General features: G+C 40.8%; 1 protein-coding gene across 11 annotated transcripts; it reads left to right on the forward strand.

Annotated features, from left to right (window-relative positions):
- The first annotated feature begins 878 nt into the window (after positions 1 to 878).
- Positions 879 to 27196, forward strand: Ptp4E (Protein tyrosine phosphatase 4E). 11 transcript variants are annotated; one of them, XM_089473735.1, is made up of 13 exons: positions 909 to 1194; positions 1317 to 1851; positions 2562 to 2920; positions 15704 to 15950; positions 16050 to 16337; positions 18708 to 19380; positions 19455 to 19894; positions 20771 to 21208; positions 21280 to 23435; positions 24060 to 24318; positions 24408 to 24536; positions 25088 to 25588; positions 26019 to 27196. In XM_089473735.1, exons 3-13 carry the CDS (start codon positions 2816 to 2818, stop codon positions 26048 to 26050), a joined length of 5268 nt encoding a protein of 1755 aa, XP_089329861.1. In that variant the 5' UTR covers positions 909 to 1194; positions 1317 to 1851; positions 2562 to 2815; the 3' UTR covers positions 26051 to 27196. The 11 variants fall into 11 exon arrangements, with proteins under 11 accessions (XP_089329865.1, XP_089329864.1, XP_089329861.1 ...); XM_089473739.1 differs by lacking the exon at positions 1317 to 1851 and having other exon boundaries at positions 879 to 943; XM_089473738.1 differs by lacking the exon at positions 1317 to 1851 and having other exon boundaries at positions 884 to 986.
- Positions 27197 to 27706: the final 510 nt, after the last annotated feature.

Below are 27706 nucleotides of genomic sequence, written 5' to 3' on the forward strand. Positions count from 1 at the left end.
CGAACCGATTTGAATTGTACATTTGAAATTCAGCTGTGGCGCCAATTAATTAATGTAGAAATATTGCAGAGTTTTATCGATATGCATGCACAGCTTGGCGCTAAAAATGCCAGCAGCAATCGTTTTGAAAACAAGGCGCGCGCAAACTACATTTGAATTGAACATTGTATATTTATTTGTTAATAAATATTATTGTAAATAGAAATGGAAGTAAATGAAGTAGATCTAAACGAGTAAAGAAATAGGCTTATGCTACCTTGCGATTGATTGACCAAACCTATATTAAAACACATACCTTTAAATACATTATATGCACAGCAAGTAATTTGATGTTTATTTCTATTTTTATTGCACTTTAAAATGACAACATTTGTGCAAGTTTGTTCACATAATTAATTTGGTATTTCATTTTATTGTCCGTTCCTAACGATAGTTAAATACTATCGACTGCCTGCAGTTCACCGGTTAAATTTTCGATACCTATCGCTTTTTGTTTGTGTTAGAAACGGTTTTAAATGCTGCACTAACATCCGCTTCTGTTCTTGAAATATACGCACATTTGTTCAGTTTACTTCTTTCCCTAAGAGTAAGTATCACCCATTTTTATGTCATAAGCTCAAAATTTTATCAAGTTCTTAATTTTTTCAGATTTGATATTTACCTTATTTTATGTTACAGCAAGTTAGGTTTATGTTGACGCTTTCTATTCTATTATCGATCAGGATCCATTGAAATTGAAATTCAAATCTTGGCGCGTAATTTTTCTGAGAGCTCCAAGCCATAGATGTCGCTTTGTTGTGGCACAACACACGATAGATACTAAAATACTACTGTTGATCAGTCTATCGATATATCGATATACGCACTTCAAGTGTTGGTCTGCACTCTGCATTTGTTGTTTTATCCACTTGTTTTTGTTCATTTTTATACACTTCTTCGTTCGGTACGGTTATTGTTGTCGCTCGCGCTGTACGCGCTGTACAAACGTATTTTTTATTTTATCTTATTTTTCTTTAAAAAAAAAATTTTAAAGCTTCCGTTGTGTATTGTTTTCTTTTTGTTTTTTTTTTTTTTTTGGGCTCAATGCGAATTTCAAAAGTAATGCGTTAATATCATCAATTAAAGCATAGTGAGCGAGTGTGTAAAGAGAGTTTGATTAAGAGAGAGAGGAGCGGAGGCGCTCTCATAGTTTGTGTACGGTTACTTTTTCTTGGTGTTGTTTTTGTCGTGTGTCTGTTTACAAATGTGAACGCCGCTAATGCTGCTGCGGCCACCGCTGCTGCCTGAATTAATGCGTGCTACTTCTATTTGTTTAGTTAATAACTGAGCTAATGGCACTTGTGATTGTGCTGGTATTTAGCATAAGCTTGCGAAGTTAAATAAAGGAAATATATATAGCATGTATATAATTATATACATATAAAAGAGCAGTGCGACGGCCATTAAAATTTCACCAAAAAAAAACATCATTTTATAAAAAAAAAAAAAAAAAAAAAAAAAAAAAACAACGAAACGTGACTAGTTTAATTAATGCAGCAAACGCAGCAAAAGCAGAAGAAGAAGCAACAGCAACTACAATTACAAGTGAATTTTTTTCATGCGCAGCTGACGTCGCGGTCGCTGTTGCGCCGCCGCACTGGGCTTCTATGTGTGAGTGTGTGTGTGTGTGTGCTTGTAACTGGGTGGCGACTGCGCGCGCGTGTGTGTGAGTGTGAGACTGCTGTTGTTTTCTGTTGAAATAAATGCGTGCAATTAGCATTAATACCATTACAACCAAATGGGGGGGTGCAATAATTGAAGAACAGCTAAAGCAGCAGCGTCAGCAGCAGCAAAAACAACAACAATCGCTGGGTAATTGTCATGGCGGACGAGTAGTTATTTCGTAATGCAGCAGCTACACTAAATACAACAACAACAACTCTGTCGCAGTCGCTGCAACTGCGTCGGTTGTAAAGAGCCGTTATTACACGGACACGCATACCCATACGCACGCGCGCCTGCCTGCTCGCTCGCACTCAGGCATTCGTACGCATGTGCACACGCACACTGATAAACGCACTTGTGCGTGGCTCTCTTGCACCACGCACACGCACAGACACACACACACACACAGTCATACGGTGCAGCCAGCGTCTCAGTCACTTCTTCAGTTTTCCGTTTCATTCGTTTGCTTTCTACCTGCAGCCGTGACGTTGCGACGCTTTCGCTTGTTGCTGCTGCGGCTGGTGCTGCTTCTTTCCATCTCGCGCTCTCTCGACCGCCCTGCTCTCTCTTGTTTCTTGTGAGAGCCGATCAGCAGCAGCAGCAGCCGCAGTAGTCAGTGTGACAGTGCCGTTATAATTTTGTTTGCCCATAAACAGCATTTGGCATGGGCGCATTCCATGAATTACGGCTGTCGCGTCATTCTCTCAGCAGCGGCTGCGGCTGCGGCAGCGAAAATTGTAATCAAAGCGAATGACAACAGCAGACGACTGCAGCAGCCTCAGTCGCAGCATTAGCAGCAGCAGCAACAACAATTTTGTAACAAGCGCGCTGCGGTGCATCTTTTATTTTTTCTGCAGAAAGCAATAAAAACAAACGCTGCCGACGCCTATTCGGACGTCGACGTCGTTGTCGCTGTAAACAAGTGCAATATTGATTGACGACCAAACGGGAGAGTAATATTAACACACACATTAACGCACACACATACACAGATGCATACACACAGCCAGACAAATAATAATGTTATAACAACGAATTAGAAGCAAACGAAATCAACAAGAAGCAAAAACGCCGCATTCGTCAACGATTTCGGGTTACCACTGTACTCGCAATGAAGAAGCAGCAGCAGACCCAACAACAACAACAACAACGTCAACAACAGAAAACGCAACCAATGCTGCTCGTTTTTGGCATTTTAACAATATTCTGGGCACAGGTAAGCGATGTCTGATACCCTATAATATGTATGAATGGGGTGGACTGAAAAGTTATTAAGAGCTTTTGCTTATATTTTAGTTCATTTGAAAAAAATAAAAATAAAAAAATAAATAAAAAGTATATTTATTCTTAGAAATCAAATATATAAATAAATAAACAATATCTTCAACTGAATACATTGTAAATTTCCATCAAACTATACTATATATTATTATATATACATATATGAATATATATATATAGATAATTATGTGAATATTTATATAATTTACTATTAATTTTCATTTTATTTGCAATCAATAATTACATACATATTATCTTCAGAAAGTTGCTCCTAGTATATACCAAGAGCTATAAATAGAAATTGATAACATGATCGACCCTAACCTGACCATGTTAAGCTGTAATTGAAGATATATGTACGCATACGAATAGAAAACAAATAGCGCTATGATTCACATATCACATATCAGTTATCAATTAATTCAATGTTGTTACAGGGTATCCATTGTTCTTTCTTTGCGACGCGTTCGTCACGCCTTATCGCTTCGCTAAAAATTATCTCCGTCGAGTCACTCAAATGCAAAGGGAAACAAAAAACGAATGCAAAAACAAACAAATAAAAAATAGTCGAATGGAATGCGTGAAATAATTCGCTCCATTGACAAAACTTAACTGTAATTAGAGGGGGCATTACCAGAGGCGGGGGGAGCGTTACGAGCCATGATTAGTGTGTTGTATAAATAAAGCTCGATAGTGACACGCACAGCTCCGGCTGCCTGGCTCCCTGGCTCCCTGGCTGCCTGGCTCCCTGGCTGACTGATGACTAAATGCATAGAAATTAAGTCGTCTATTTAACACGAACCTCAACTAGAGGCTGTGGGCAGTGGCATCTGCCTGCCAGGCAACTGGAGGCTAATGGGGTATTTCCAGGTAACCAGACATACATATGTACATACCTCCCCCCCCCCCCCCCCCCCCACGCCACTCACCACAGCCAGATCGAATTGTTCTAGTGGTGGGGCTAAAATGTTAATTTAAGACATTTTCCAGCTTCCAGCTGCCATTTCGAATTGCCCATTAGTATTGTTTATGTAAACAAAATTGCAGCGCTTTCTCTGTTAGGTACCACCCCTAACCCCCGTCACCGTCACCGCCCCCCTCTGTCTGCCCTCTAGCTCATCTCTGCTGACGCTGGGCCTCATAAAAAATCGATTGATGTTATTTACTGCGTCTGTTGCATTTTAATTGCGGGCTATTTCTATAACTCAATCAATCTTTGACAGTCACTCTCTCTTGCTCACCCTACCTCCCCCACCCTCGCCCTCTCTCTCGCGCTCACCCACAATTTGAAATTACAATAATTAACGACTTGCCCCTAATGCTCAACTCAGATTTTATTATTATTTTCGTTCTTTTTGCTGTTGTTTTGGTGTCATAAACTTTATAATCACATCTGGTTTCATTGCTGTTGCTGTTGTTGTTGTTGTTGTTGTTGTTGTTGTAAGTGGGGGTTAAACCGAGATTCCATAACTCCGTAATGCCAGTAATTAATTATAGTACGTCGCAGAACTCGTTCTTTCTTCTTTGCTTTTGTATGGCTCTTGGCAACCAGTTCGATTTGGATATATGTTTTTATAGGCACTATATATATGCAGATTTTGGCCATATTGCATATTCATATATATATTTCGATTTGTTTCCTAGCTAATGCACGATCGTGCCTGAGATAGACCTTTCTCTTCCAACCTTTTCATGGAGTCTTCTGTTTCTGTTTCATTTCATTCGTTTTTGTTTTCGTTTTTGCATTTACTTTTTTTTTTTTTTTTTTTTTTTTTTTTTTTTTTTTACAAAACTCGTTTGTTATTTCGTACAGCTCAATGCGACATGCTTATATATATATTTATATATGTTTTATGCATATATGTATATAAATGCAAAGAAGAAACGAGATGGCAGAGCTAATGATGTAAGGCCGCAGTGTGAATGCTCTATGAGGAGGTGGAGAGGTCTGAGCGTACTGAAATTTGTATTAGTTACCAAAGTTATATGTGATATATATAGACTATGAATTTATACTTCCCCGACTATATAGTAAATTGATTTTATTTATTTATACATATAGATATAATTTATACATGTTAAACATATTCAATATTCCATATAGTTAAAGTGCTCTGTTCTTAGAGTATGGCAGAACTCGAAATGCGAATGAAACAGAAACAGAAGGAGAAAGAGAAACCAGATATGCGTAAATCTAAAAAATCGCTCAAGGTTGGGTGGTACCTCACGATCGATGTGTGTGGGGTTGTCGCAGCGATAACTAAAGGCAGTCCTGTTCTCAGTCAAATCTCAACCCCTCCCCCCCTCTCTCTCTCTCTCCCTCTCTCTCTCTGTCGCCCCAAGACAAAGTTGTTTTTGCAGCTTGCAATTAAAGTCACTCGGAATGCGGCCGCTGACTTTTGTTTGTTTTGTCTCTTGGCTCACGTGCCAAAACAACAGCCATACCATCATAATAACGACGATAATAATAAGAATAACAATAATAAAAGAAGAAGAATCACAACAACAACAGCATTACATATACATATGTATATATATGAGCGAAACCTTGCCTTGACTTATTCATAATATCAGATGCGTCGCATCGTTACGTGCCGGCGTATGAATCCAGTGAAACTTTACAGCTTAACGCACATGTACTCGATGCTCGGTGCTCGACGCTCGATACTCGATACTTGGCACTTGATACTGGCCTCTCTAACGACTTGTTAATCATTTGCTGACAACTTACAAACGAGCAATCAAATCTAAATATTATTGGCGTGCAATTCAATACTTGCTGCTCAGTACGCATCACTTATTGCTGCTATTCATTATTCATCATAAATTACTCGTAATTACTCTTTACTCACGGCCCATGCACCCTTAGTCATTTGTTCAAAATCAATACCTATTGCTCCTTATCAACTCATTGCTCTGATCTCATGGCTCATTGATAATTGCTCAGTATTTAATACTTAAGCAGAGTCAATAATCTCTTGGCATTGTAGCTCTGTATTAGTTACTCATTACTAAGTGCTCATTAATTACCGGCCTTTATTCACTACTCAACTCGTTACTCATTGCTCATTGGTCGTTAATCATTAGCTTGCAGTCATTATTTATTATTTGACAATCAAATATAATTTAATTGAATTGCTGTTTGATCTTGTGTTAGTTATATATAGTCTATACCAAATAGCCAGTGATCAATATTTAAAACTTATTCAAATTATTCATTATTCATTGCTCATTAGTCAATAATCATTAATTAAGTCTATATTTGGTTACTAATGGTAAGCATTTAAAACTCATTATTCATTACTTCTTGCTCATTAGTGATTAGCCTTTACTCATTACTGACAGTCTATACTCAATAACTAATGATCAATATCCATAACTTATTTTTTTAGCATTATTCATTATTCATTATCTATACACATTATTCTAAGCGCAATACTCTGCTTTCGTTATTCATAATGCATTATTCATTATTCATTAGGCTATACTCAGTACTAATCATTATTCATTATTCATTTTTCATTACCTATTAAATCATTATCATTATTAAACATTATCATTAATTATTAAACAACAATCAATGCCTTCCTCTTCTACCCCCACCACTACCATTACTTTCTTATCAGCACCCTCTACTCCCCCTACTATCTATTCATAACTAGACACTCATGCAGTCATTCAGTCACAGTTCACAATGGTCAATGCAAACTACTCGCTCGTCAATATGCGATTATTTACGTACTCGATCGCACGCATTACTAATCGTTAACCGAAAAGGTCTGATGACATCAGCGCAACAAAGTTCGTCTATTTATTTGTGTGTGTGCGTGTGTTGATGATATTTTCTTATGCTATTGTTTAAGCCATCTGGCAACGCCATTTGCTATTACATCTACGTCTTTAATCAGTGATCAAACGACACGTGCCGCCATTTCAATTAATCAAATGAAAGCTCATTCAATTTGCGTTTATCATGAAAAGCAAAGTGCAAGCTCAGCATTTGACGCCTTACCCCTAGATGGGGTCTCACGGCTACCCATTTAATAATAACCGCATTATATGTATATATATATATATTATTTTTTTAACTCTAGAAATTTTTAACAACGGGATAGCGCTTGAACGGCAGATTGCTAATAGATAGTTTGGGAATTGCAATAATAAAATTTTAGTAAAAGTATTAACTGTTAGTTAAAGTGCTTATTAAGTAGTAGTTTAGGTAGGAACTGATTTACTGAGGTTTTACATATCATATTTAAGCTTTAGTTAATGAACTCATTTTTGACTACTTTATAAATGTTTATGAGAATTACAGGGTATATATAGATGCAACGAAAGATATACAACAGAGACAAGAATTTATAATCATCAGGTTTTATTTCTATACCCATGATCCTTTGATTGCTTCAAATACAGGGTATCATAACAAGAGAAGCAATCCAAATAAGTTCGTAGCACAAAGCTATGCAGAGCTTATATAATTTACAGGGGATATATTTGACAGATAGTTATTGAATTGTTTTGAATTACAGGGTATTATAACATAGTTTATAAGAAAGTGCTTCGATTTTAAAACGAACTTAGCCGAAATATTTGATCACGCAGAACTGTTGTGTAAATTCTTTTACAGGGTATCTAAGCATAGGTAATCGTCTCATTTGACAGCTAGTGCCAAATTGCAGCGAATTGTAGAAATCGAAAGGCTAGCCAAGTGTACAGGGTATGTCTCTAGCTGGCTATCAAATGCATTTGGCATGTCATTCTGGATTGTTGTAATCTAGCGGCTGTTGTTGTAATTGTTGTTTAACTTGGAATTGTTAGTGCTGTGTCTTGTTTAATGTGGGCCTGCATCGTTATGAACTTGTTTCACTTTGCCTTCCGATTTCATGCGCTGCACTTGCCGAACGTCTGATCTAATTTTAATTAATTAAACCGAAAACCCGCAGCGTCCCGCCCCGCTGCCTTTAGTTGTGGCTTCTTTTTTTTTTCTTTTTTTTTATAGGGTGTGGTCTGCATTTTGTCGAAACTTGCGGCTCAGTTTTTGTTTACTGGAATGCAGCAGCCGCAGAGTGGGAGAGAGAGAGAGAGAGAGATGGAGGTGGAGGCGGGAGGGTGGCGGAGGTGCGGCATAGGCGTGTGTAGAGTCGGGCTAATTGTTATGCACGACGTAGCTGTACATCCCCATTTGGGGGAGGGGAGACGGGGGATGGCCATTCCCATTCTGTTGGGTGGCAATGCCGGCAAAAAAAGAAGAAGAAGAAGAATAAAGAATGCCCCCAAAAATGGGTTGACAACGTTTGTTGAAGTCGCGTGTTAAATCATTCAGTTTATGTTGCCGGGCAGCTGTTCTGCTGCCTCAGTCTTCTTCTTTTTTGTAGCCTTATCTGTACGAAAAACGCTTAGCGCGTACACTGCAAAAAAAGAAAGAGGGAAATGTTTATTGAGAACTAAATATCGGTATATTTCTTAAAATTGAGTTTTCGAGATAAATTCTCTTTCGTGTTTATTCCTATCCATGTAAAACTGGATTAAAATATTTCTATGATACCCCAAGATTTCTCACAGTGTATGCCTTCTCAGTGGATTGTTATTTGTGTGTCGAGTCTGTAGTCTAAAGTCTCTGTTGTCTGTGGTGGGGATATGCCGAACTTCCAACTTCCACTCACACACACACACACACACACACACACACACAGACACACCTTTTTTCATCCTAGACTGGAGTAGTTGCACATGTGTGTGTGGCATGCAACCATCCGGCGGCACTTGATGAAGTGCCTTTTTAAAAATAGCCCACCATTTAGCGGCAAATTATTTGTGCTGTCGCTGTCAGGCAGCGAGTGCTGTGTAAAGTCATGTTCTCTATAGAATCGGGATGTTCCCTCTTTTCTATTTCGTGGCCCTCATTTGTTGTGTTTTCCTCTGCTGCTTCCTCCCAGATCTGTTGAGTGCGTCACAGAAAGCCAAACTATGCAAACTTTTTACTCCAGACTCTTGAGTCGAGCGACGTCTTCTCCTTTTTTCCCCATTTATTTATTTTATTATTTTGCCACTGAAATAACTTTCACACTTATTGTAACCATTTCCGGGCGGAGTTTCGCACATGGAGCTCCATAGCGTTTGCAGTGGCCTAGCACTAGAGATGGCAATACGTGAAATGGACGATAGTTATAGCGATAGTTCGCTGTCGTGTAAAGTTTTATGATAAATGAGTTGACAGTATTTTTTTTCGAACTAGAAATTTGATGATAATTATAAGAAATGATCGATAATAAGGGATAACCTGGACAAGTTCATCGATAGTCATCATGCAAACTAATTGAACTCGATTTTAGGTCAGTCTAATGCGTTTTAATCTATGAATTCGTCGCTATCGATATATTCAATAATCGATAATACACTACATGTACATAGTTTGAGTGATAACTGTAGGATTATTTGGTTTTATGTATATTTGTTGATTGGATATGCTTCATTTATCGAAATTTTAGAACGATATCAAATAGTTTCATAAAAATATGTAAATTAATCGGTTTCAGTACATACGTTTAATCGATAACACGTTTCATCTATGTAGGTGTTGTAAGCCAAATAGCTCTACAAGAAAACACAGCTTTACCCAATTTTGTCAATTTTCTGTTGTTCCACTTCCCTTAATTTAGTTTCACCCATTGCTCCCAATCGGCGCGCTTTTACGATATGAACTAAATATATAAGGTTTTGCCTAATTATCTGCCATTTGGGCCTACATAAATGGCCAACAGAGTCGGCTAATTGGGCAATTGTGGCCAAAGCGGTGTTATATAATTGCTGTAAGTGTGGCGCGCGAATCGACTGATTGATCAAACAGATATGAATATATACACACAGATTCATATATATTCGTATATATGTATATATAAATAATATGCAGTACACTTTGGCTAATGATTGGCTATAAAGCGAATTTGCACTAGCTGCAGCAAACAACAGCAGCAAAAACCTCTGCATTAATTAATGTTAATTGCGCCGGCCTTTTACAGCAGCTCAAAAAAAAATGTATAAAAAATAATCTCGTCAGTTGCAGGGTGATCGACTCAGTGATGCCCTGCAAGCGGCAACTGAGCTAAATATTTGATCGATAAGATAAAAACGCATAGGATAAGGACCTTACTCCACTCTAAAATTAAGTTTTAGTCTTATATCATCTCCAACCTCCAAAAGCTATGTAAATTGAAAAAGTATTTCTAAAACTAATATTAAGCTGACTGAAAGTTGCAATCAATTTCAAATTATGAAAAAGAAATAAAATAACGGCTCAAGACTCTAAGCTGTTAAAGCAACTAGAAAATTTCCAGCTCAATGGGCATATACGACCATTCAAGAGTCCAACAAAGTCTGATTTCTTGAAGCAGAAATGACTTCAGCGAAGATAAGATATAAGATCATTAAAGTTTGCCTCCCTTGATGTTTCTATTCATGAATTCAAAGTGCATGCATGCCCCACAGCAATCAGTACGCCAAATACAGGGTATATACGCGCAAAAATAACTGGGCCAAGTCGAAAAGAAAACTAAACGCTAAACAATTTGTTGGCTTTAAGTGTAGGGGCAAGAGGAGGAGGGTGCACTAGAGCCCCCAGGTACCTGGCGAATATCTAGTTGGGTTTTTTTTTTTTTTTTTTTTTTCTTTTCTTAGGCTGTTTTTAGTAAATTGCAAAAATTGATTTGCTCGAAATTCGATTTGTTTATTGAAAAATTCAACTACAAGCTACATAATAAATAAGTAAACTAATAAAAGTAGAAGACGGCGAGTAGGAAGATGAAGAAGAAGTAGCTGATGCTAAAGAAGCAAAATAAGATGAAGAAGAAGAAATTAAATACAAAACGAAATAAATAAAACTTGATGCTCGCCTAACTGGTTTCGGCGGCTGCCATATAAATATTTAGCAAAAACCAACAACGCTTTATAAATCACACAGACACACACACACTGACACGCACGCCTATACATGCACACGCACAGCACGAACGACCGGCCCCACAGCTCCCCTCACCCGCCCCTGCCTCTGCGCCGACCCACATGGCGCGCACCTGCCCGCTGTGTTGCCCACATCTAATGCACGCGACTGCCCATACCCTCCACAAAGAGAGTATTCAGATTGCGTCACATCGAGTCGAAAATATGCCTAGATAAACATAGACTAGATATGTGTATAAAGAGCAAAAGAGATATATGTAAGCCTGATCAGTGATTCATAAGGAAATGTTTGTGTTTCGAACTCCTAATCAATCAGACTTTACTCCTAAATCTATCTCTCTAAATCTATCTATCTATATCTAACATCTTTAATCATATCTATAATCTATATCTATATCTAATATCTATATCTAATATCTATTCTAATATCTATATCTATATATCTATATCTACTATATCGATATCTAATATCTATCTCTATATCTATATCTATATCTAATCTATATCTATATTCTATATCTTCTATACTATATCTATATCTATATCTATATCTATATCTATATCTATATCTATATCTAATTATATCTATATCTATATCTATATCTATATCTATATCTATATCTCTATATCTATACCATCTATATCTATATCTATATCTATATCTATATCTATATCTAGATCTATATCTATATCTATATCTATATTTATCTCTCTCTCTCTCGTTCTGCTTCTTCTCTCTCCTCTCTCTCTCTCTCTCTCTCTCTCTCTCTCTCTTCTTTTCTGTCTCTCTTGACAAAAGCGATAAAAAGAGTTTATATTAATGGTTCCAAAAAAGTCGAGTTTATATAAATTATAAAGCTATGTTTTATGCCAATTCTGATTTTCGAGCACTAGATATTGTTAAAAACCATTCAAATTAAACTTAAAGCTAAATTATTTAAATCGAAGCGGATCACCTAAAACTAGAAAAAGAAAACTGATAAAAAACAAAACTAGATTTTTGGCATTTGTGCCTAATACAATACAATAAGCATAATGTGCTATATTACTACAAATATTACTTAATGTCAATTACTATTTGTAGAATCAATCGAAAACTGGAACTGTTTCCAGCTCTAACACTACGCCAAACCAATTCAGTCGCTCGATAGGTTTCTGTATTCAGTTTGTCATTTGCCTAGGAAACTCCATGAATTTAATCAATTATATGAGAAACTTAATTTTCTTCTTGGTTTCACATTCAAATTCAACTATGCTTAAGCTTTTGTTAGAGTATTTCAATTGCGTTGCTTTACGAATTCCAAAAAAAAAAAAATTTCTTTGATTTGATTTTGTTTTACGTTGATTTTCGGCTTTATTTATTTATTTTTTTTGCCAGCTCAACGCAAAAAATTTACGTTTGTGGTTTTTATTTGAGCTGCGTTTAGTTGTTTCTTTTGTTGTGCTTCTCTTTTATTTATTATTTGTTATGTGAGTGCTTTTTGTGTTGGTTTTCAAAAGAAAAAAAAAATTATGGAAAAAAATGTTTTGTTTAGTTTTGTAATTATTACAAATTATTTAAGTAGCGCCGCATGGTCAGGAAATTGGCGCGTCATGGAATTATTTTTAGTTCGAGCATAGCCTAAATACCCTACTACCCGATACTTATCTCCCTCTCTCTCTCTCTCTCTCTCTCTCTCTCTCTCTCACACACAAACGCACTTGCACATCAAGATCATGAGCATCAAACACCGCTTGGCATTGGGTTCGTTTCAGCGAGGGGTCACTCTCTTTGTGTGTGTGTGTGTGTGTGTGTTTGATTGGTTCACGACCTCGTCTTGAGGTTTCAGTTATGCAAAAACCAAAACAAAAACAAAAACAAAAACAAAAACAATGCAAACTAATTGCAGCTGCAATTGCCGCGGGCGACAATTGCATTGCATTTGTAATGAGCGGACAAGGTCGACGCTTCATTAATGCGAATCGAGTGCCAAGTGCCAAAGCAGTCACCAGCCCGTCAGCCGTCAGTTGGCCGACGGTGGACACAAGCTGCCTGCTATGCGCACTCGCGCAACTTTCCCAGAGGCGCCCAAAAAATGTTTTAAAAAAATTATACAAAAATATCATAAACGAAAAGTGAAAGGCAAAACAACAACAGATCAGATAAGTGGGCAATGTCAACTGCAAGTGCTTTATAAATATCCCCAAATAGACGCCCACACACACACACGCACACCTAGTTATAAGAGTCAATAAGTAAACACTTCAAGCGAAATATGATTTAACTTTACTTTCCTTTTTGCAAGCTTAAGATTCATGTAGATATATATATATAAATATGAATACAGATATTTGTATATATATAGATAGATATATACATATATATCATTTGCACACACACATTCACATTTACATACAACTTCAGCTAATTTTGAAGTATTTTTCACATATCTGTGCGAATAAATAAACAATTTGTTCACATTTAGAATTATTTTGTGTTATTCGATCTTCGTTTATTAGCACCTAAGGTCCAGGTAGTCCATAAATAGCGCGTACGTATCGAAAAGCATTATTAGGACGGATTAGCTTTTTACTCCGTGCAAACAAACAAACAAACTTTTATTTCGAGCTCACATTTCGCTTAGCCAGGCTAAACATTGATGCGGCTTTTCAGCTTTATTAATTGAGAGTTATTGAATATAAATAAATAAAACTAATCAATAAATATATACTTTTGTTGCGCAAATTCTTGAAATTCATTAAAGTTTATCCTTCCCTGTGTTGTTTTCTTAATCTCCCCCTTTGTTTATCTATTTCTGGTTATTTTTCTATCTCTCATATTTCATTCGCTCTCTCTCTCTCTCTCTCATCCTCCCTGTATCTTTCTTTCTCTCTACTTCCCCATCTTTCCCTGCCCATACTAAGTTCTTCTTTTCTTTTACTATCACTCCTCCTCTCATGCTCTTCTAATGCTGCCTCAGCTCCCACTTCACTCTGACTTTCACCTTTTCACCTCTTCCTTTGCTTACTCTTAACAGTTTCGCTCTACGCTCAGCTTTCGTAAACGTCTTACTGGCTGCAATCGTTGCTCTTCTTTAGCTATCGCACCTGTTTACTATCTTCATAAAATTATATCATTGCATTTCTCTGTTCTTCTTTGTGCCATTTCCTGTAACGTTATAACATCTAACAGCTGGTTTAATAAGCCAAGCCATTCGATTGCTTACTCACATTCAATTATAGTGCTATATACTCCACTTAGAACGCGTCTGCTTTCAAATGGCAAATTGTAAATTGCAAATTGTAAGCTAACAAATTATTCATCAAATGTGGAGGCGGGCTTTAATGGCGCAATGCCAATTTGAGGCCTCCAATCAAAAAATTTTTATAGTAGCAAAAACGCCAAATACAAAACAAAAAGCAAACACAATAAAATCGGAAATTTAGCTAAATGAACTTCCGTATTGTTCCATTGTTTGCATGTCACATGGAGGAATATAATTCGAATCGGATCCCTATTTATATTCATATTCGTATTCAAATCTATTGGAAAAATCATTGTGATTTTCCGCTTTGCTGCTTCCACAGCTTGGGAAATTATTTCATTCAACATCAAAATCCATCCCGGACTCGAACCAATCGTCGCTGAACTTCAATTTCTCTTTACTTCCATATGTCACGTGCTCAAGATTTTTTTTTTTCTGTTTCTTTGTTATTGTTTTTTGTATTGCTTTTGGAATTCGTGATAGGCGTCATCGATGGATCCGCGTATTATCCGCTGTTGTTTAATATGCCACTAAATTATCGAGTCAGGCCTGAAGAGATTTGCTAATCATTAGCTTCATTATCGCTTTGCAAATAGTTAATGAAATAAATTGTGAATCTAGATATTGAACGAACTTCGCATTACTGCAATTTGTTTTTCTTTTGCCTCTGAACACGTATTTCAACTGGTTCTGGCAGCAGCATCCCCCGCTTGGATGATAAAACAGAATAGAAAGAGGAGGAACTATAATGCGATTTACTTTTGCTTACCTTGAAACTGATTCTCGGAGGTATATTGATTGTGACATAACAAAGCGATCAGCAATTTCTATAGATATGCCATATGTCAATCGGTCCACTTTGGCTCCATGTTTCCCTTCGGTATTATCGTCCGAATATCTTCGTAAGCCACATGAGTTAATCGAAAATTGGCTAGCCCCCTAGGCTCATTGAATTGAGACGTAGCGTATTACTTATGCAACTCGCGAATGCATTTGACACAGTTGAGTTGAGTCATTTGACAGTTTCAGAGTCATTATCATAATCGCATATATAGATTAATGTAAACGCCTAACGAGCGCACGATATGCAAGCGCTACAGACAGGGAGAGAAGCTACATATATACATATACATATGTATATCGAGAGCGTGCGACAGATGAGCGCATCACTCTAGCCCTGACATTGTGAGTCAACTTTTAGTTGGTGTATTTTGGGCCGCGCTACAAATGTCTGGCGCTCTATGACTCTTATCGTTAGTCTCTTTCTCTCTCTCTCTTTCTCTCTCTGTGTCTCTCTGTGTGTGTGTGTGTGTGTGCAGCTTATCGCTATGATTAATGGGTTGGGAAACAGCAGCGTGCAAGAGTGCAAGATAAAATATTTCAAAATATAGGTCAGTTATGCCCATGCCACACAGCGCATCGGCCAAAGAGAGCTCCTCCCCAACCGAAAGCCCCTTCACTCTCTCTTTCTCTCTCACTCACTCACTCACTCTCTCCCTCTCTTTGTTTCGCAGGTAACCGAGGGCGCCGATTTGGTCATCAGCGTGCCAAATGCGAGCAGCAATGACAATGCCTTCTACCGCATCGACTACAGTCCGCCATTTGGTTATCCGGAACCGAATACGACAATACCGGCCAGCGAAATCGGGCAGGACATTAAACTGTCTCGAGTCCTGCCGGGCAGCGAGTACAATTTTTGGTTGTACTACACGAATTCCACGCATCGCGAGCTGCTCACCTGGACAGTGAATATAACGACAGGTAAAGGGGGGTTCGATTAAACTGAGATTTTACTTTGCTAAATCATCTCTCCCTCCCCCTTTCCCTCTCACTCTCCCTCTCTCTCTCTCTCTCTTGTAGCACCCGATCCGCCGGACAATCTCAGCGTACAGCTGCGCTCGAGCAAAAGCGCCTTCATCACCTGGAAACCTCCGAGTACGGGCAAATACTCCGGTTTTAAGATCAAAGTTCTGGGTCTAACGGAACCGCCGCATAGCGAATACAATCGCAGCTATTTGCTCGCCGGCAACGATACCCTGCAGCTGTCCGCCAAGGAGCTGACACCGGGCGGCACCTATCAGGTACAGGCATACACCGTCTACCAGGGCAAGGAATCGGTGGCCTATACAAGTCGCAATTTCACCACAAGTAAGTCCCGGATCGCTGGCACACGCAGTCCCCACAATCGCTGCAATTACTAAACCAATTCAGCTCTATTAACAATGGTGTCGGGCCTAATCTTCGTTGCTCTTATAATCCTAACCAAGTAAATGGTGTGAAAAGAACTTTCCTTGGCTTAACATTTTCCCATTGGTTGTGGTTGCAATTAACAGAAGAAGAAATCAACAAAAATAACAGTCTCCTCCCCAAACTTTGCACACTCACTTTCTCTCTGTGTTGCTTACTGTCTCTTGAATGTTATGCAGCTGAGCAGTGGATCTACTCGAAGGTAACCTTAAGTAACATCCCAATTTGTTGTCGCTTGTTTGTGTGTCTAGTTTATTGCCAATAAAATGCGCATACGACTATTTAAATACTCCTTAAGTAATTCGAGCGCCTCTGCACAGCGTTAACCAAGCTTCTAATGAACTAAGTCTAGGCGGTTTCTATGACTCTACTTATTTTCGTATTATACATTCCTTTTTTTTTTTTGGGCATTTACTCTTTACAAGCCCAGAATTCATATCATTATTTTCCATATAGATAATTAAGGCATCATCAGAATCAGTAGACTTTCCCTGGATCTTTTTACATATGCTTTCGTCAAAGTCTCATCAGGATTTTTATACTCATTCACGAAAGTGAATCAGTATATTGGTTTTGTGCAATGTCCGTCTTGCTGTCCGTCCGTCTGTCCGTCTGTCCGTCTGTCCGTCCGTCCGTCTGTCCGTCTGTCCGTCTGTCCGTATGAACGCAATCTATTTCGGCGCTATTGAAGCTAGAGACTTGAAATTTGGAACACATACTCGTGTATATCTCCGATTTATAAAGTGTTAAAATTTTCCCGATCCGCCCACTAGGGGCGTGGCAAATCGGAAAATGCATTTTCCGATATACCAGAAATCATGTTTGTTGAAGAGCTAGAAAGTTGAAACTTGGTATGTAGGTCCGCGTTGACCACCCAAGATCACGAGCTATGGCGGATATATCTACGCCCATTGGGGGCGTGGCAAATCGGATAAAACTGTATCTCCTAAAGTTGTAAACCTAGAATGCTGAAATTTTGCACGTCAGCTAATGGTATGATTCTATAAAGTCTGAAGATAAATTATAAGTCTACGCCCGTTGGGGGCGTGGCAAATCGGACCTGAAGATATAGTGATTTTTTAAATTCTCCTATATTTTGGACACTATTGATGGCAGAGACCTCAAATTTTGTATATATACTCGGACTGATCACCCAAGACCAAAAAGTTTTGTCAGATATATGTCCGCCCACAGGGGGCGTGGCAAACCGCAAAAGTTTATATCTCCTAAAGTATAATAGCTAGAAGCTTCAAATTTGGATAGTTGAGTTACTGGTAGCCTCCTCTATCGATTCCCCAAAAATAATTTTTACGCCTCTTTAGGGGCGTGGCATATCGAAAAATACCCTGTAATTTTCACATTTTTTTAGGGTAAGCATTCAAACTTTGCAGTTAGGGTAACGTTATCTCTTTCTAAAAACTGACCAAAAAAGAGGTCTCTACGCCCAGTTGGGGCGTGGCAAATCGGAAAAACCTGTATATTCTACAGTATTAGAACGAAACTTAACTACTAAATTGTTGATGGGATGTGAATGAGTATTCCGCAGTCGGTAACGCCCGACTGCAACGTTCTTACTTGTTAGTAATATTTTTGGTTTTGAGTTTTCCCTTTTCATTTCTAACCAGTAAATCCCCTCTATTTCTTGCTTTTGGTATTTCCTTCATTACTGTCATGCTTCCTACTTTATTGTCGTCATTCTTTACATCATTCTGTCCTTATGTCCTTATTATTGATAATAATAATATATTCTTCCTTAACAAAATTTGATTTCATCATTGCTTTCCTTACCCGTCCTCCCTGTCCTTCAGTTACCTTAATTTCTTCAATAAAATGTTCCTTAACTTGTTTATTCCATTGTTCCATATCTTTCCTTCCTTCCTTTCCTTCTTTGTTCCAACTGTCTATGTCTTAATAATTCCTTATGTTAGTCTTAAGTTAAATTTAAATATTAATTCGAAGAGTGGTTGGTTTTTCGCATTAACCCCTTAACACTTCTTTTAAGCTTTACCTTCATTGCTTAACTAATAAACCTTTAACCCGCCTTCGTTTAAACACGTATTGGTGTACTTGGGCTCAGCCACCTTGGTTAACATTGTGCAAGAGTGTGCTGCGTCTTTGTTTCTGTAGTTTGTATTAGCTGTAAGTGTCATATTAACAGTGCTAACCCACCTGTCCAGCTTGTCCACTCCGAACCGTTAGTTGTCCAGTGTAGTAAAACGTCTTTATAACTCCATCGTTCCTCCTCAAAAAATCAATCCATGTCCCATATAGAACCCAATACGCCCGGCAAGTTCATCGTTTGGTTCCGGAACGAGACAACGTTGCTGGTGCTGTGGCAGCCGCCATATCCGGCGGGTCTCTACACCCACTACAAGGTATCAATAACGCCGGACGATGCCATCGAGAGCGTGCTCTATGTGGAGCGGGAGGGCGAGCCACCTGGACCGGCGCAGGCGGCCTTCAAGGGTCTCGTGCCTGGTCGCGCCTACAACATATCCGTGCAGACAGTCTCCGAGAATGAGACGTCAGTGCCGACCACGGCACGGTACTTCACTGTACCGGAACGGCCACTAAACGTTAGCTTCGATCCCAAATATACGACGACCAGCTCGTTCCGGGTGCGCTGGGAGCCGCCGCGGACCTACAGCGAATACGAAAGCTTTGAGATCTCCATATCGACCTCGCGGCGGGTGTTCACTGTACCGCGCACCGAGGCGAGCAGCCTTTACTTCGACTATCCGGAAATACTGGAGCCGGGCAAGAGCTACGACGTCGTGGTGAAAACCATCTCAGACAATGTCCACTCGTGGCCGGCCAGTGCGGAGATTACGCTGCGTCCACTTCCGGTGAGAAATTTGCACGGCTATCTGGATGACCGCAGCAATGCGGTGCACCTGTCCTGGGAGCCGGCGGAGACGGGCAAACAGGATAGCTATCGGATAAGGTGAGTGTGCAAAGGAAGAGTGAGAGGAGACGATCTGGACAGATCCTAAGACTCGTTGTCTTTACCTTTTGCAGCTACTATGAGAAGTACAATGACACGGATGAGGCTGTCAGCACGCCACAGCAGCAGGTGGAGACGACGCTCACGGAATACAAGCTGGACCAGCTGCTGCCGGGCAGACGCTACAGCATCGAGGTGCAGGCCCTGTCCAATGGCATCAGCTCCAATGGCACCAGCCTGATACGCGACACCCGACCCGCGGCGCCCATCATCCAGGAGCTGCGCAGCATTAACCAGGGCCTGAACATCAGCTGGCGCAGCGATGTCACCTCGCAGCAGGATCGCTATGAGGTGCACTATCAGCGCAATGGCACCAAGGAGGAGCGCACCATCAGCACGAATCTCACCAATCTGATCATCAAGTATCTGCATCCCGGCTCCGGCTACGAGATCAAGGTCTACGCCATAAGTCACGAAATGCGCAGCGAACCGCATGCCTATTTCCAGGCAGTCTGTAAGTGTTGAGCCAGTTGCCAGTTGCTATTACAGAATTATGAATGCAGCTTTTTGAACTGAACTGAAAATGATTCAATTCGAATCATTTGAATCATTTTCAATTCGAATCATTTGAATCATTTTCAGTTCAGTTCAAAAGGAGTTACATCAAAATTGTCAATATAACTATGTGCACTTATTTCAAAGTATAACTCCTTGATAGAATTTTAAGACTTGATTCAGTTCTGAATGCATTTTCGAATCATTAATTAGATAACATCTTGTGCATCGGTTCATTTAGTCTGAGAGTTGAATAGGAATAGAAATGTAATAGCAAAGAACTGTTGGTAAAACTATATGATACAACTGTAGAATCATGCCCATCCTCATATGAATTGATTGGATTCATTTAAAATAAGAAATAGCGAATGTCAGGACTCTTTTTTAAATCATTTAACCATTTAAGTAACTCAATCTCGAATCATTCATTGACGCCAAGAATTGAATGGGCAGCAAAGTGTTAAAACAAATAGATAGTAGTATAGCAAGTATAGCTCTAAACTTTAGATTCAAGTATTAAAACGGAGCAGTTCAATGTGATTCACTCTTGATACATTCATGTTCATGTTCACAGTCAAACTAAAACAGTTCAGAATAGTATTTTTACTGACCAATAACTTTAGACAGAGCACTAGAGTCAAATGTAATTCGGGAAATCGGCTGATTTATTTATCAACTGCAAAAATAGCAATGAGTCAATCCGCCAATGCACACAGCGCAGAGATTATCACACTCGTATTGATATAAATCAAGTCATATACTGTTATTAGTGGGCTGACTCATATGTAAACTTAACCTCTTTAACGTCGCTCTCTCTTGCTCCGCTCACCCGCAGTCCCGAAACCTCCTCGCAATCTCACCCAGCGCACAGTGAATACGAATTTGGTGCTGCTCCATTGGCTGCCGCCGGAGGGCAGCGACTTCAGTGAATACGCCGTGCGCTATCGCACAGCGGCGAGCACCTGGCAGCGTTTGCCCAATGTCCACGAGCCCGAGGCACGCATCGAGGACATGCGCTATGGCGAGCGCTATTTGGTTCAGGTGAACACGCTGAGCTTCGGCGTGGAGAGCCCGACGCCGCTCGAGCTGAATATAACGATGCCACCGCAGCCCGTCTCGAATGTGGTGCCACTGGTGGACTCGCGTAACCTGACACTGGAGTGGCCGCGAGCCGAGGGGCATGTGGACTACTATACGATCAAGTGGTGGGCCACGGATGAGCCCCAGCTGGTGGAGTACAAGAATGTGACGCAGTTGCCCGCGGAACAGGAGGGTGAGTATATGGGAGAGAGAGAGAGAGAGAGAGATAAGTGATACGCGATATTAAACTCTAATCCTTTACAGTTGGCTCCTCCAACGTTCGCATACCCATTGAGGACTTGTCGCCGGGTCGTCAATACAAATTCGAGGTGCAGGCCAGCTCCAATGGCATACGCTCCGGCATTACGCATCTGTCCACGCGCACCATGCCGCTGATTCAGTCCGACGTGTTCATCTCGAATGCCCTGGACGAGGATCAGCAGCAGGGCCAGTCGGAGCAGGAGCACGCATCGAATAGCAATAGCATCATATTGAACTACACGCCCACGCCCGCCTCCAGCACACGCTTCGATCTCTATCGCTTCTCACTGGGCGATCCGCTCATCAAGGACAAGGAGAAGCTGGCCAATGATACCGAGAGGAAACTTAGCTTTACGGGCCTCACCCCGGGTCGCCTCTACAACATCACCGTGTGGACGGTCAGCGGGGGCGTGGCCAGCCTGCCCATCCAGCGTCTGTATCGGCTGCATCCGCTGCCCATCGGTGATCTGCAGGCCGTCCAGCTGGACGCACGCGAGATAACCCTGCGCTGGACAGCGCCAGCTGGTGAATACACGGACTTCGAGCTGCAATACCTCAGCGCCGATGCGGAGAGCCCGCAGCTGCTGCAGAACATTACGACGCAGACGCAGCTGACGCTGCAGCGCCTGCAGCCGTATCACAACTACACCTTCACCGTCTCGGCGAGAGCGGGCAGCGAGCCGGGCAGCGCCATGATGCGCACCAGTGCGCCCATCTCGGCCAGCTATCAGACGCTGCCGGCAGCGCCTGGTCGCGTCGACTACTTCCAGCCGAGCGATGTGCAGCCCGGCGAGATAAGCTTCGAGTGGCTGCTGGCTGCGCAGGAGCAGCACGGACCCATCGAGCACTTCCGCATCAGCTGCCAGAATGCCGACGATGCTGGGGACACGGTCAGCTATGAGCTGCCCGCGAATGCGACGCAGGCGCGCATCGAGAACCTGGTGCCGGGCAACAGCTATATCTTTCGCATTCAGGCCAAATCGGCGCTGGGCTATGGCTATGGGGCAGAGCGTGAGCATCGCCAGCTAATGCCCATACTGGCGCCGCCGACCCCGCCCGCCCACATCATGCCCATCGCAATGGGCCACACCAGCACCACCATACAGATTCGCTACCGGCAGAGCTACTTCTCGAATGCCCACGGTCTGGTGCGCTGGTACACGATCATTGTGGCCGAGGATGTGGGCAAGAACGCGTCCGGCCTGGAGATGCCCAGCTGGCAGGATGTGCAGTCGTACACCGTTTGGCTGCCCTACCAGGCCATCGAACCGTACAATCCGTTTACCAATGCCAGCCTGCGGAGCCTGGGCTTCGAGGACTTCACCATCGGCAGCGCTGGCTGCGACAAGCATCGCACCGGCTACTGCAACGGGCCGCTCAAGTCGGCGACCACCTACCGGATCAAGGTGCGCGCCTTCACGGACGAGGACAAGTTCACGGATACGGTGTACAGCGAGCCGATTACCACGGATCGCGACGATGTCTTCTGGCTGGCCAGCTCGCTCGCCGTAGCGCTCTGTGTGCTCTGCCTGCTGGCTGCCCTGGGCTATTATCGCTATCGCTGTCATAGCATGCGCCGTGCGACCAATAAGCTGGCCCGCATGCCGGACGAGCTGGCGCCACTGCCGGATGGCTACATAACGCCAAATCGTCCCATACACATCAAGGACTTCCCGGAGCACTATCGCCTCATGTCGGCCGACTCGGACTTTCGCTTCAGCGAGGAGTTCGAGGAACTGAAGCACGTGGGCCGTGATCAGGCGTGCAGCTTCGCGGATCTACCATGCAATCGGCCGAAGAACCGCTTCACCAACATTCTGCCGTACGATCACTCGCGCTTCAAGCTGCAGCCCGTGGACGACGACGATGGCTCCGACTATATCAATGCCAACTATATGCCGGGTCACAATTCGCCGCGCGAGTTCATTGTGACGCAGGGGCCGCTGCACTCGACGCGCGAGGAGTTCTGGCGCATGTGCTGGGAGAGCAACTCCCGGGCGATCGTCATGCTGACGCGCTGCTTCGAGAAGGGCCGCGAGAAGTGCGACCAGTATTGGCCCATCGATCGGGTGCCCATATTCTATGGTGATATCAAAGTGCAGCTCATTACCGACACGCACTTTCTCGACTGGTCCATAGCCGAGTTTATGGTCTCACGGGTAAGTTGAAGAGCGGCAAAGAGGGAGAGACAGAGAAAGAGAGAGAACAGTGCTTATAGAACGAGAAGACTTGGATTTGTTACAAATAGGAATCAAATAGAGGCAATCTTGTGAGAGACTGGGATTGAACTAAAGTAAGCCTATAGCTTATTCAGTAGTTGTACTCGTCCTAGACTTTTGCTAGGCATTTATTTATTTATGGAGATTGACAAGTCGAGAGCCAGCTTAAAGATAACTTAAAGCAGTACAGAGTAATATCTTAATAATATCATTAGCCCGATGGGGTATTTCATTTGCCAGACCGGCTAGCTATAGCCCAATTCACAGTCTTATATATTACGGAACTATACGACATATACTATTAGAGGAAATAGAAACAATAAATCGTCTCTTAAGATAAGCTTGGCTGTTACCTTTCTTGAGTGAAGTCTGCATATCAATCTCAAGCCCTGAAAGAAGCTGTTAGAGAAGCTAGCAATGGTTGCCCTAGGAGTTAAGCTTCTCACCTTTTATTTATACACTAATCACTATGTGAACTAAACTTCTCTTTTTGTATAAAGCACGCTTCTCTCTCTCTCTCCTGTCATAGCACTTCATCTCATGCAATTTGTTTGCCTTTTCCAGAATTGTGAATCGCGCATCATGCGACACTTCCACTTTACCACCTGGCCGGACTTTGGTGTGCCGGAGCCGCCGCAGTCTCTGGTGCGATTCGTGCGCGCCTTCCGGGACGTCATCGGCACGGATATGCGCCCGATTATCGTGCACTGCAGCGCCGGAGTGGGCAGATCGGGCACATTTATAGCACTGGATCGAATACTGCAGCACATCAACAAATCCGACTATGTGGACATCTTTGGCATTGTCTTTGCCATGCGCAAGGGTATGTCCAGTCCTCTATATAGTACAATTCAGTTGAGCTTCTCTAATGCTTCCCGCTTCTCTCTCTCCCTCTCTCTCTCTCGTTTGCAGAGCGCGTTTTCATGGTGCAAACGGAACAGCAATACGTTTGCATACACCAATGCCTGTTGGCCGTGCTCGAGGGCAAGGAGCATCTGCTGGCCGATTCGCATGAGCTGCACGAGAACGATGGCTATGAGGGTAAGTTGAGGCAAGCGCAGCCAGCCGATGTGGCACTGCAGTAGCTCTCCAGCTCTACCTCTGCCCTGCCCCGCCCTGCCCCGACCAACTCGATCGCGCTGTGTCTCTGTCCAGATCTCTCTGAAAGTTGTCGTTGGTTTGGTGATCGTTCGCTGTTGCTGCTCTATTAATTTAAATGCTAACTACTATTGACTAATGCTGTACTAAAGCTCTCTTAAGCGCTCAACTATATGTGTGTGTGCACACACACATATATAGACAACAACAACAACTACACACACACACACACAATTTTATGGGTTTGCAGTTGTTTTCCTTTTTTACTTATTTCTTCTTTTTTTTTGTCACTAACCAACAAATTTGTTACAATTTAATGAATTTCTTCTCTCTTTTTACACACGCACACACACACACACATATACATGTTGTATATTAAACACACACTTATCTAACACCTACACACACACACACACATATTTATATTTATATATATACACACACTGCTCTCAACTGCTGCCTTCATCAAATTGTTTGCAACTCACGAAATTCAGTGACTAAAATTTACTTAGAGCGCCCCAAGCCCGCCAGCAACAGCAACAGCAACCGTAACAGCAGCAATGGTCACATGTTGCATGCAACGCCGCTGCGTGCCTCGCTGGCCCTTGCCGAGGAGTTGGACAGAGAGCTGGAACTGGAGCTGGAGCAGCAGCAACGACAGCAGCTGGATGAGGATGATGAAGAGGCTGATGAAGACGATGATCAGCAGCCTTTGAATAATGAGACGACAGCAACGCTGTCTACGGCCAGCAGCACGGCAAGCAGCAGCAACAGCAACAGCAACAGCAGCTTGGGCAGCAGCAGCAATCAGGAACAACAACAACAACAACAGCAGCAGCAGCAACAACAACAACAACATAGTGTACAGCAGCCAACAGCAACAACAACAACTACAGCTACTACTACAACAACAACAAACATTTGCACTAGCACTCAATCAGACACAGACACTGATGATGAGGATGGTGATGGTATTGATAAGAGTCCGCTTTTAGGTTTGTACCATAAACAACAAAAACAACAACAACAACAACAACACAAACTGCACCCACCCAAAAACAATAATATAAACACACAACAGCAACAACAAGAACAACAACAACTCTTTTTGTAGTCTAACAAATGCACAAAACACTAACAAATGTATATAAAAAGCGCACACTGTCTAACTTGTTGCTTGTAGTGTAGTGTAAAATCTAATAAACAAAACCTAACTAATACACACACACACGTACACTAACCCTTAACTGGGCATGTTAAAGAAAAAAAAAAAAAATATTTACATATATATCTATATAAATATAAGTTATTATTGAAATCAAATTTGTTGCAAGAATCAAAATTTGTTTGCATATTTTATAAGGAAATGCAATGATTAATATAAATATTGGATTTTGATTGTTGTAATTTTTTTTATCTCGACAGATGATGAAGGCATTGCTGAAACAGGCATATAAAATGCAGAACGAGAGAGAGAGCGACAGAGCGCGGCAGTCAAAACCACAGAGTGAGAACGGAAGAGAGAGAGCAACATAAACATATATATAAATATATATATAAATAAATGACAACAGCAGCTCGTATATAGTATATATATATATAACATAGGCTTAAGCTAAAAGTATACACACATATATATATTATATATATATACAAGCGTATATATTACTAGACATACATACATATATACATACTATATATATAAAATTTATAAAAAATTCTGCCTGTGATGTGCTGGATGTGATTTGTCTACAATATTATTATTTCTTGGCAACAACAACAGTCTGAAGCGAACAAGCGTGTGCCACGCCCCTTCCAGGCCAATGCCAACTTAGACCAAAACAACAGAGCGTTTAATCTTAAGTTTCAGGTATAACTAGAGCTATTCGATAATTTGATAATTTGACTTTAACAAAACACAAATATCGAAAAGAAAATTATATACATTAGGATTAGAAGAGTCGATTGTAAGCTTGAGTAACTAACTATATATGCTCCTATATGTGTATAGCTAGCTATATGATACCATATGTTATATTATCTATTCCATAAGCAATCAATGTTTATTTTTTTACTATTTTGTAAATTGTGTGTGCCTGTATATGTATTTTTGTATTATTTTAAATATTTAAATTTTAACTATTTTTTTTTTACATTTATATATATATGTAATTTTGTACTTTTGAAAAATTTGATCTGTTGTTGGCTGTTGTTCCGGTTGATATCGAGTTATATATGTTTAGTTTAAATAGGGCTACATAAATATCTTAAATCTTTGCCATATGAACAACATTAGCGGTTACATATATCTATATCTATATATGTATATATACATAGTCAAGCGTGTGCTTTGTATATGACTCGATGTATACATGTATATATTCGTACTACTTGAACAACAGCCCCAGCAAATATGATCATGTACATTTTAGAGCATTTATTATCTATGCATTCACAATAGAACGAAACTAAGTTGAGTGCAGCACAAAGCGGAAAACAATAAACAAAAACTTAATTGAAAAATATATGTTTGATCTGAACTGTTCCGATTTGATTAAATTTCTCAAATTGAGTTACAATAAAAATATAACAAAAATGAAAAATCAATGTTTGTTTCATTTGGGTGCCTCAAAACGATATCAGACTATTTATTTTATGGTTGTATAGTACTTTGGTATATAATTTGCTCTTGTATACTCATTCACCACAGTAAAATGAGTGTATTGTTTTTTTTTTTTGCAATGTCCCTCTTTCTGTCTGTCCCCTTAAGGGCGTAGGAAATCGGAAAATGCATTATTTTGAATCTCAGAAGCGATGATAGATAAAGCACCCAAGATATATACTACCAATTCCATTCGGGTTGAGAATACAAGGTCAGAAAGATATGTCGGATACATATACGTTCAATGGGGCGTGTTTTTTACCGTTTTAGAGATATAAACTCAAACTTTAACAACTAGATTACTGTTAACAGTATCCCCTACTTACTTTATGAAATGTTATGTACATTAGAAAAAGAATGAATTTAAAAATATTAAACATAATGACACGGCATGAAATTATTAGAAGTGCCTGACTAGGATATACCCTTAATCCATTTTTGTAGTATTCAA

This window comes from Drosophila arizonae, chromosome X (genome assembly GCF_054131065.1).
Source record: "Drosophila arizonae isolate 15081-1271.41 chromosome X, UAZ_ARI_1.0, whole genome shotgun sequence".
NCBI classification, from domain to species: Eukaryota; Metazoa; Arthropoda; class Insecta; order Diptera; family Drosophilidae; genus Drosophila; species Drosophila arizonae.

Excerpts from the sequence above, each read along its gene's own strand:
- Ptp4E (XM_089473739.1), top strand. The coding sequence starts at position 2,816 with ATGAAGAAGCAGCAGCAGACCCAACAACAACAACAACAACGTCAACAA. Across the intron at positions 2,921-15,703 it reads TAACAATATTCTGGGCACAG|GTAACCGAGGGCGCCGATTT; the intron begins GTAAGCGATGTC and ends TTTGTTTCGCAG. Across the intron at positions 24,537-25,087 it reads CGAGAACGATGGCTATGAGG|TGACTAAAATTTACTTAGAG; the intron begins GTAAGTTGAGGC and ends CACGAAATTCAG.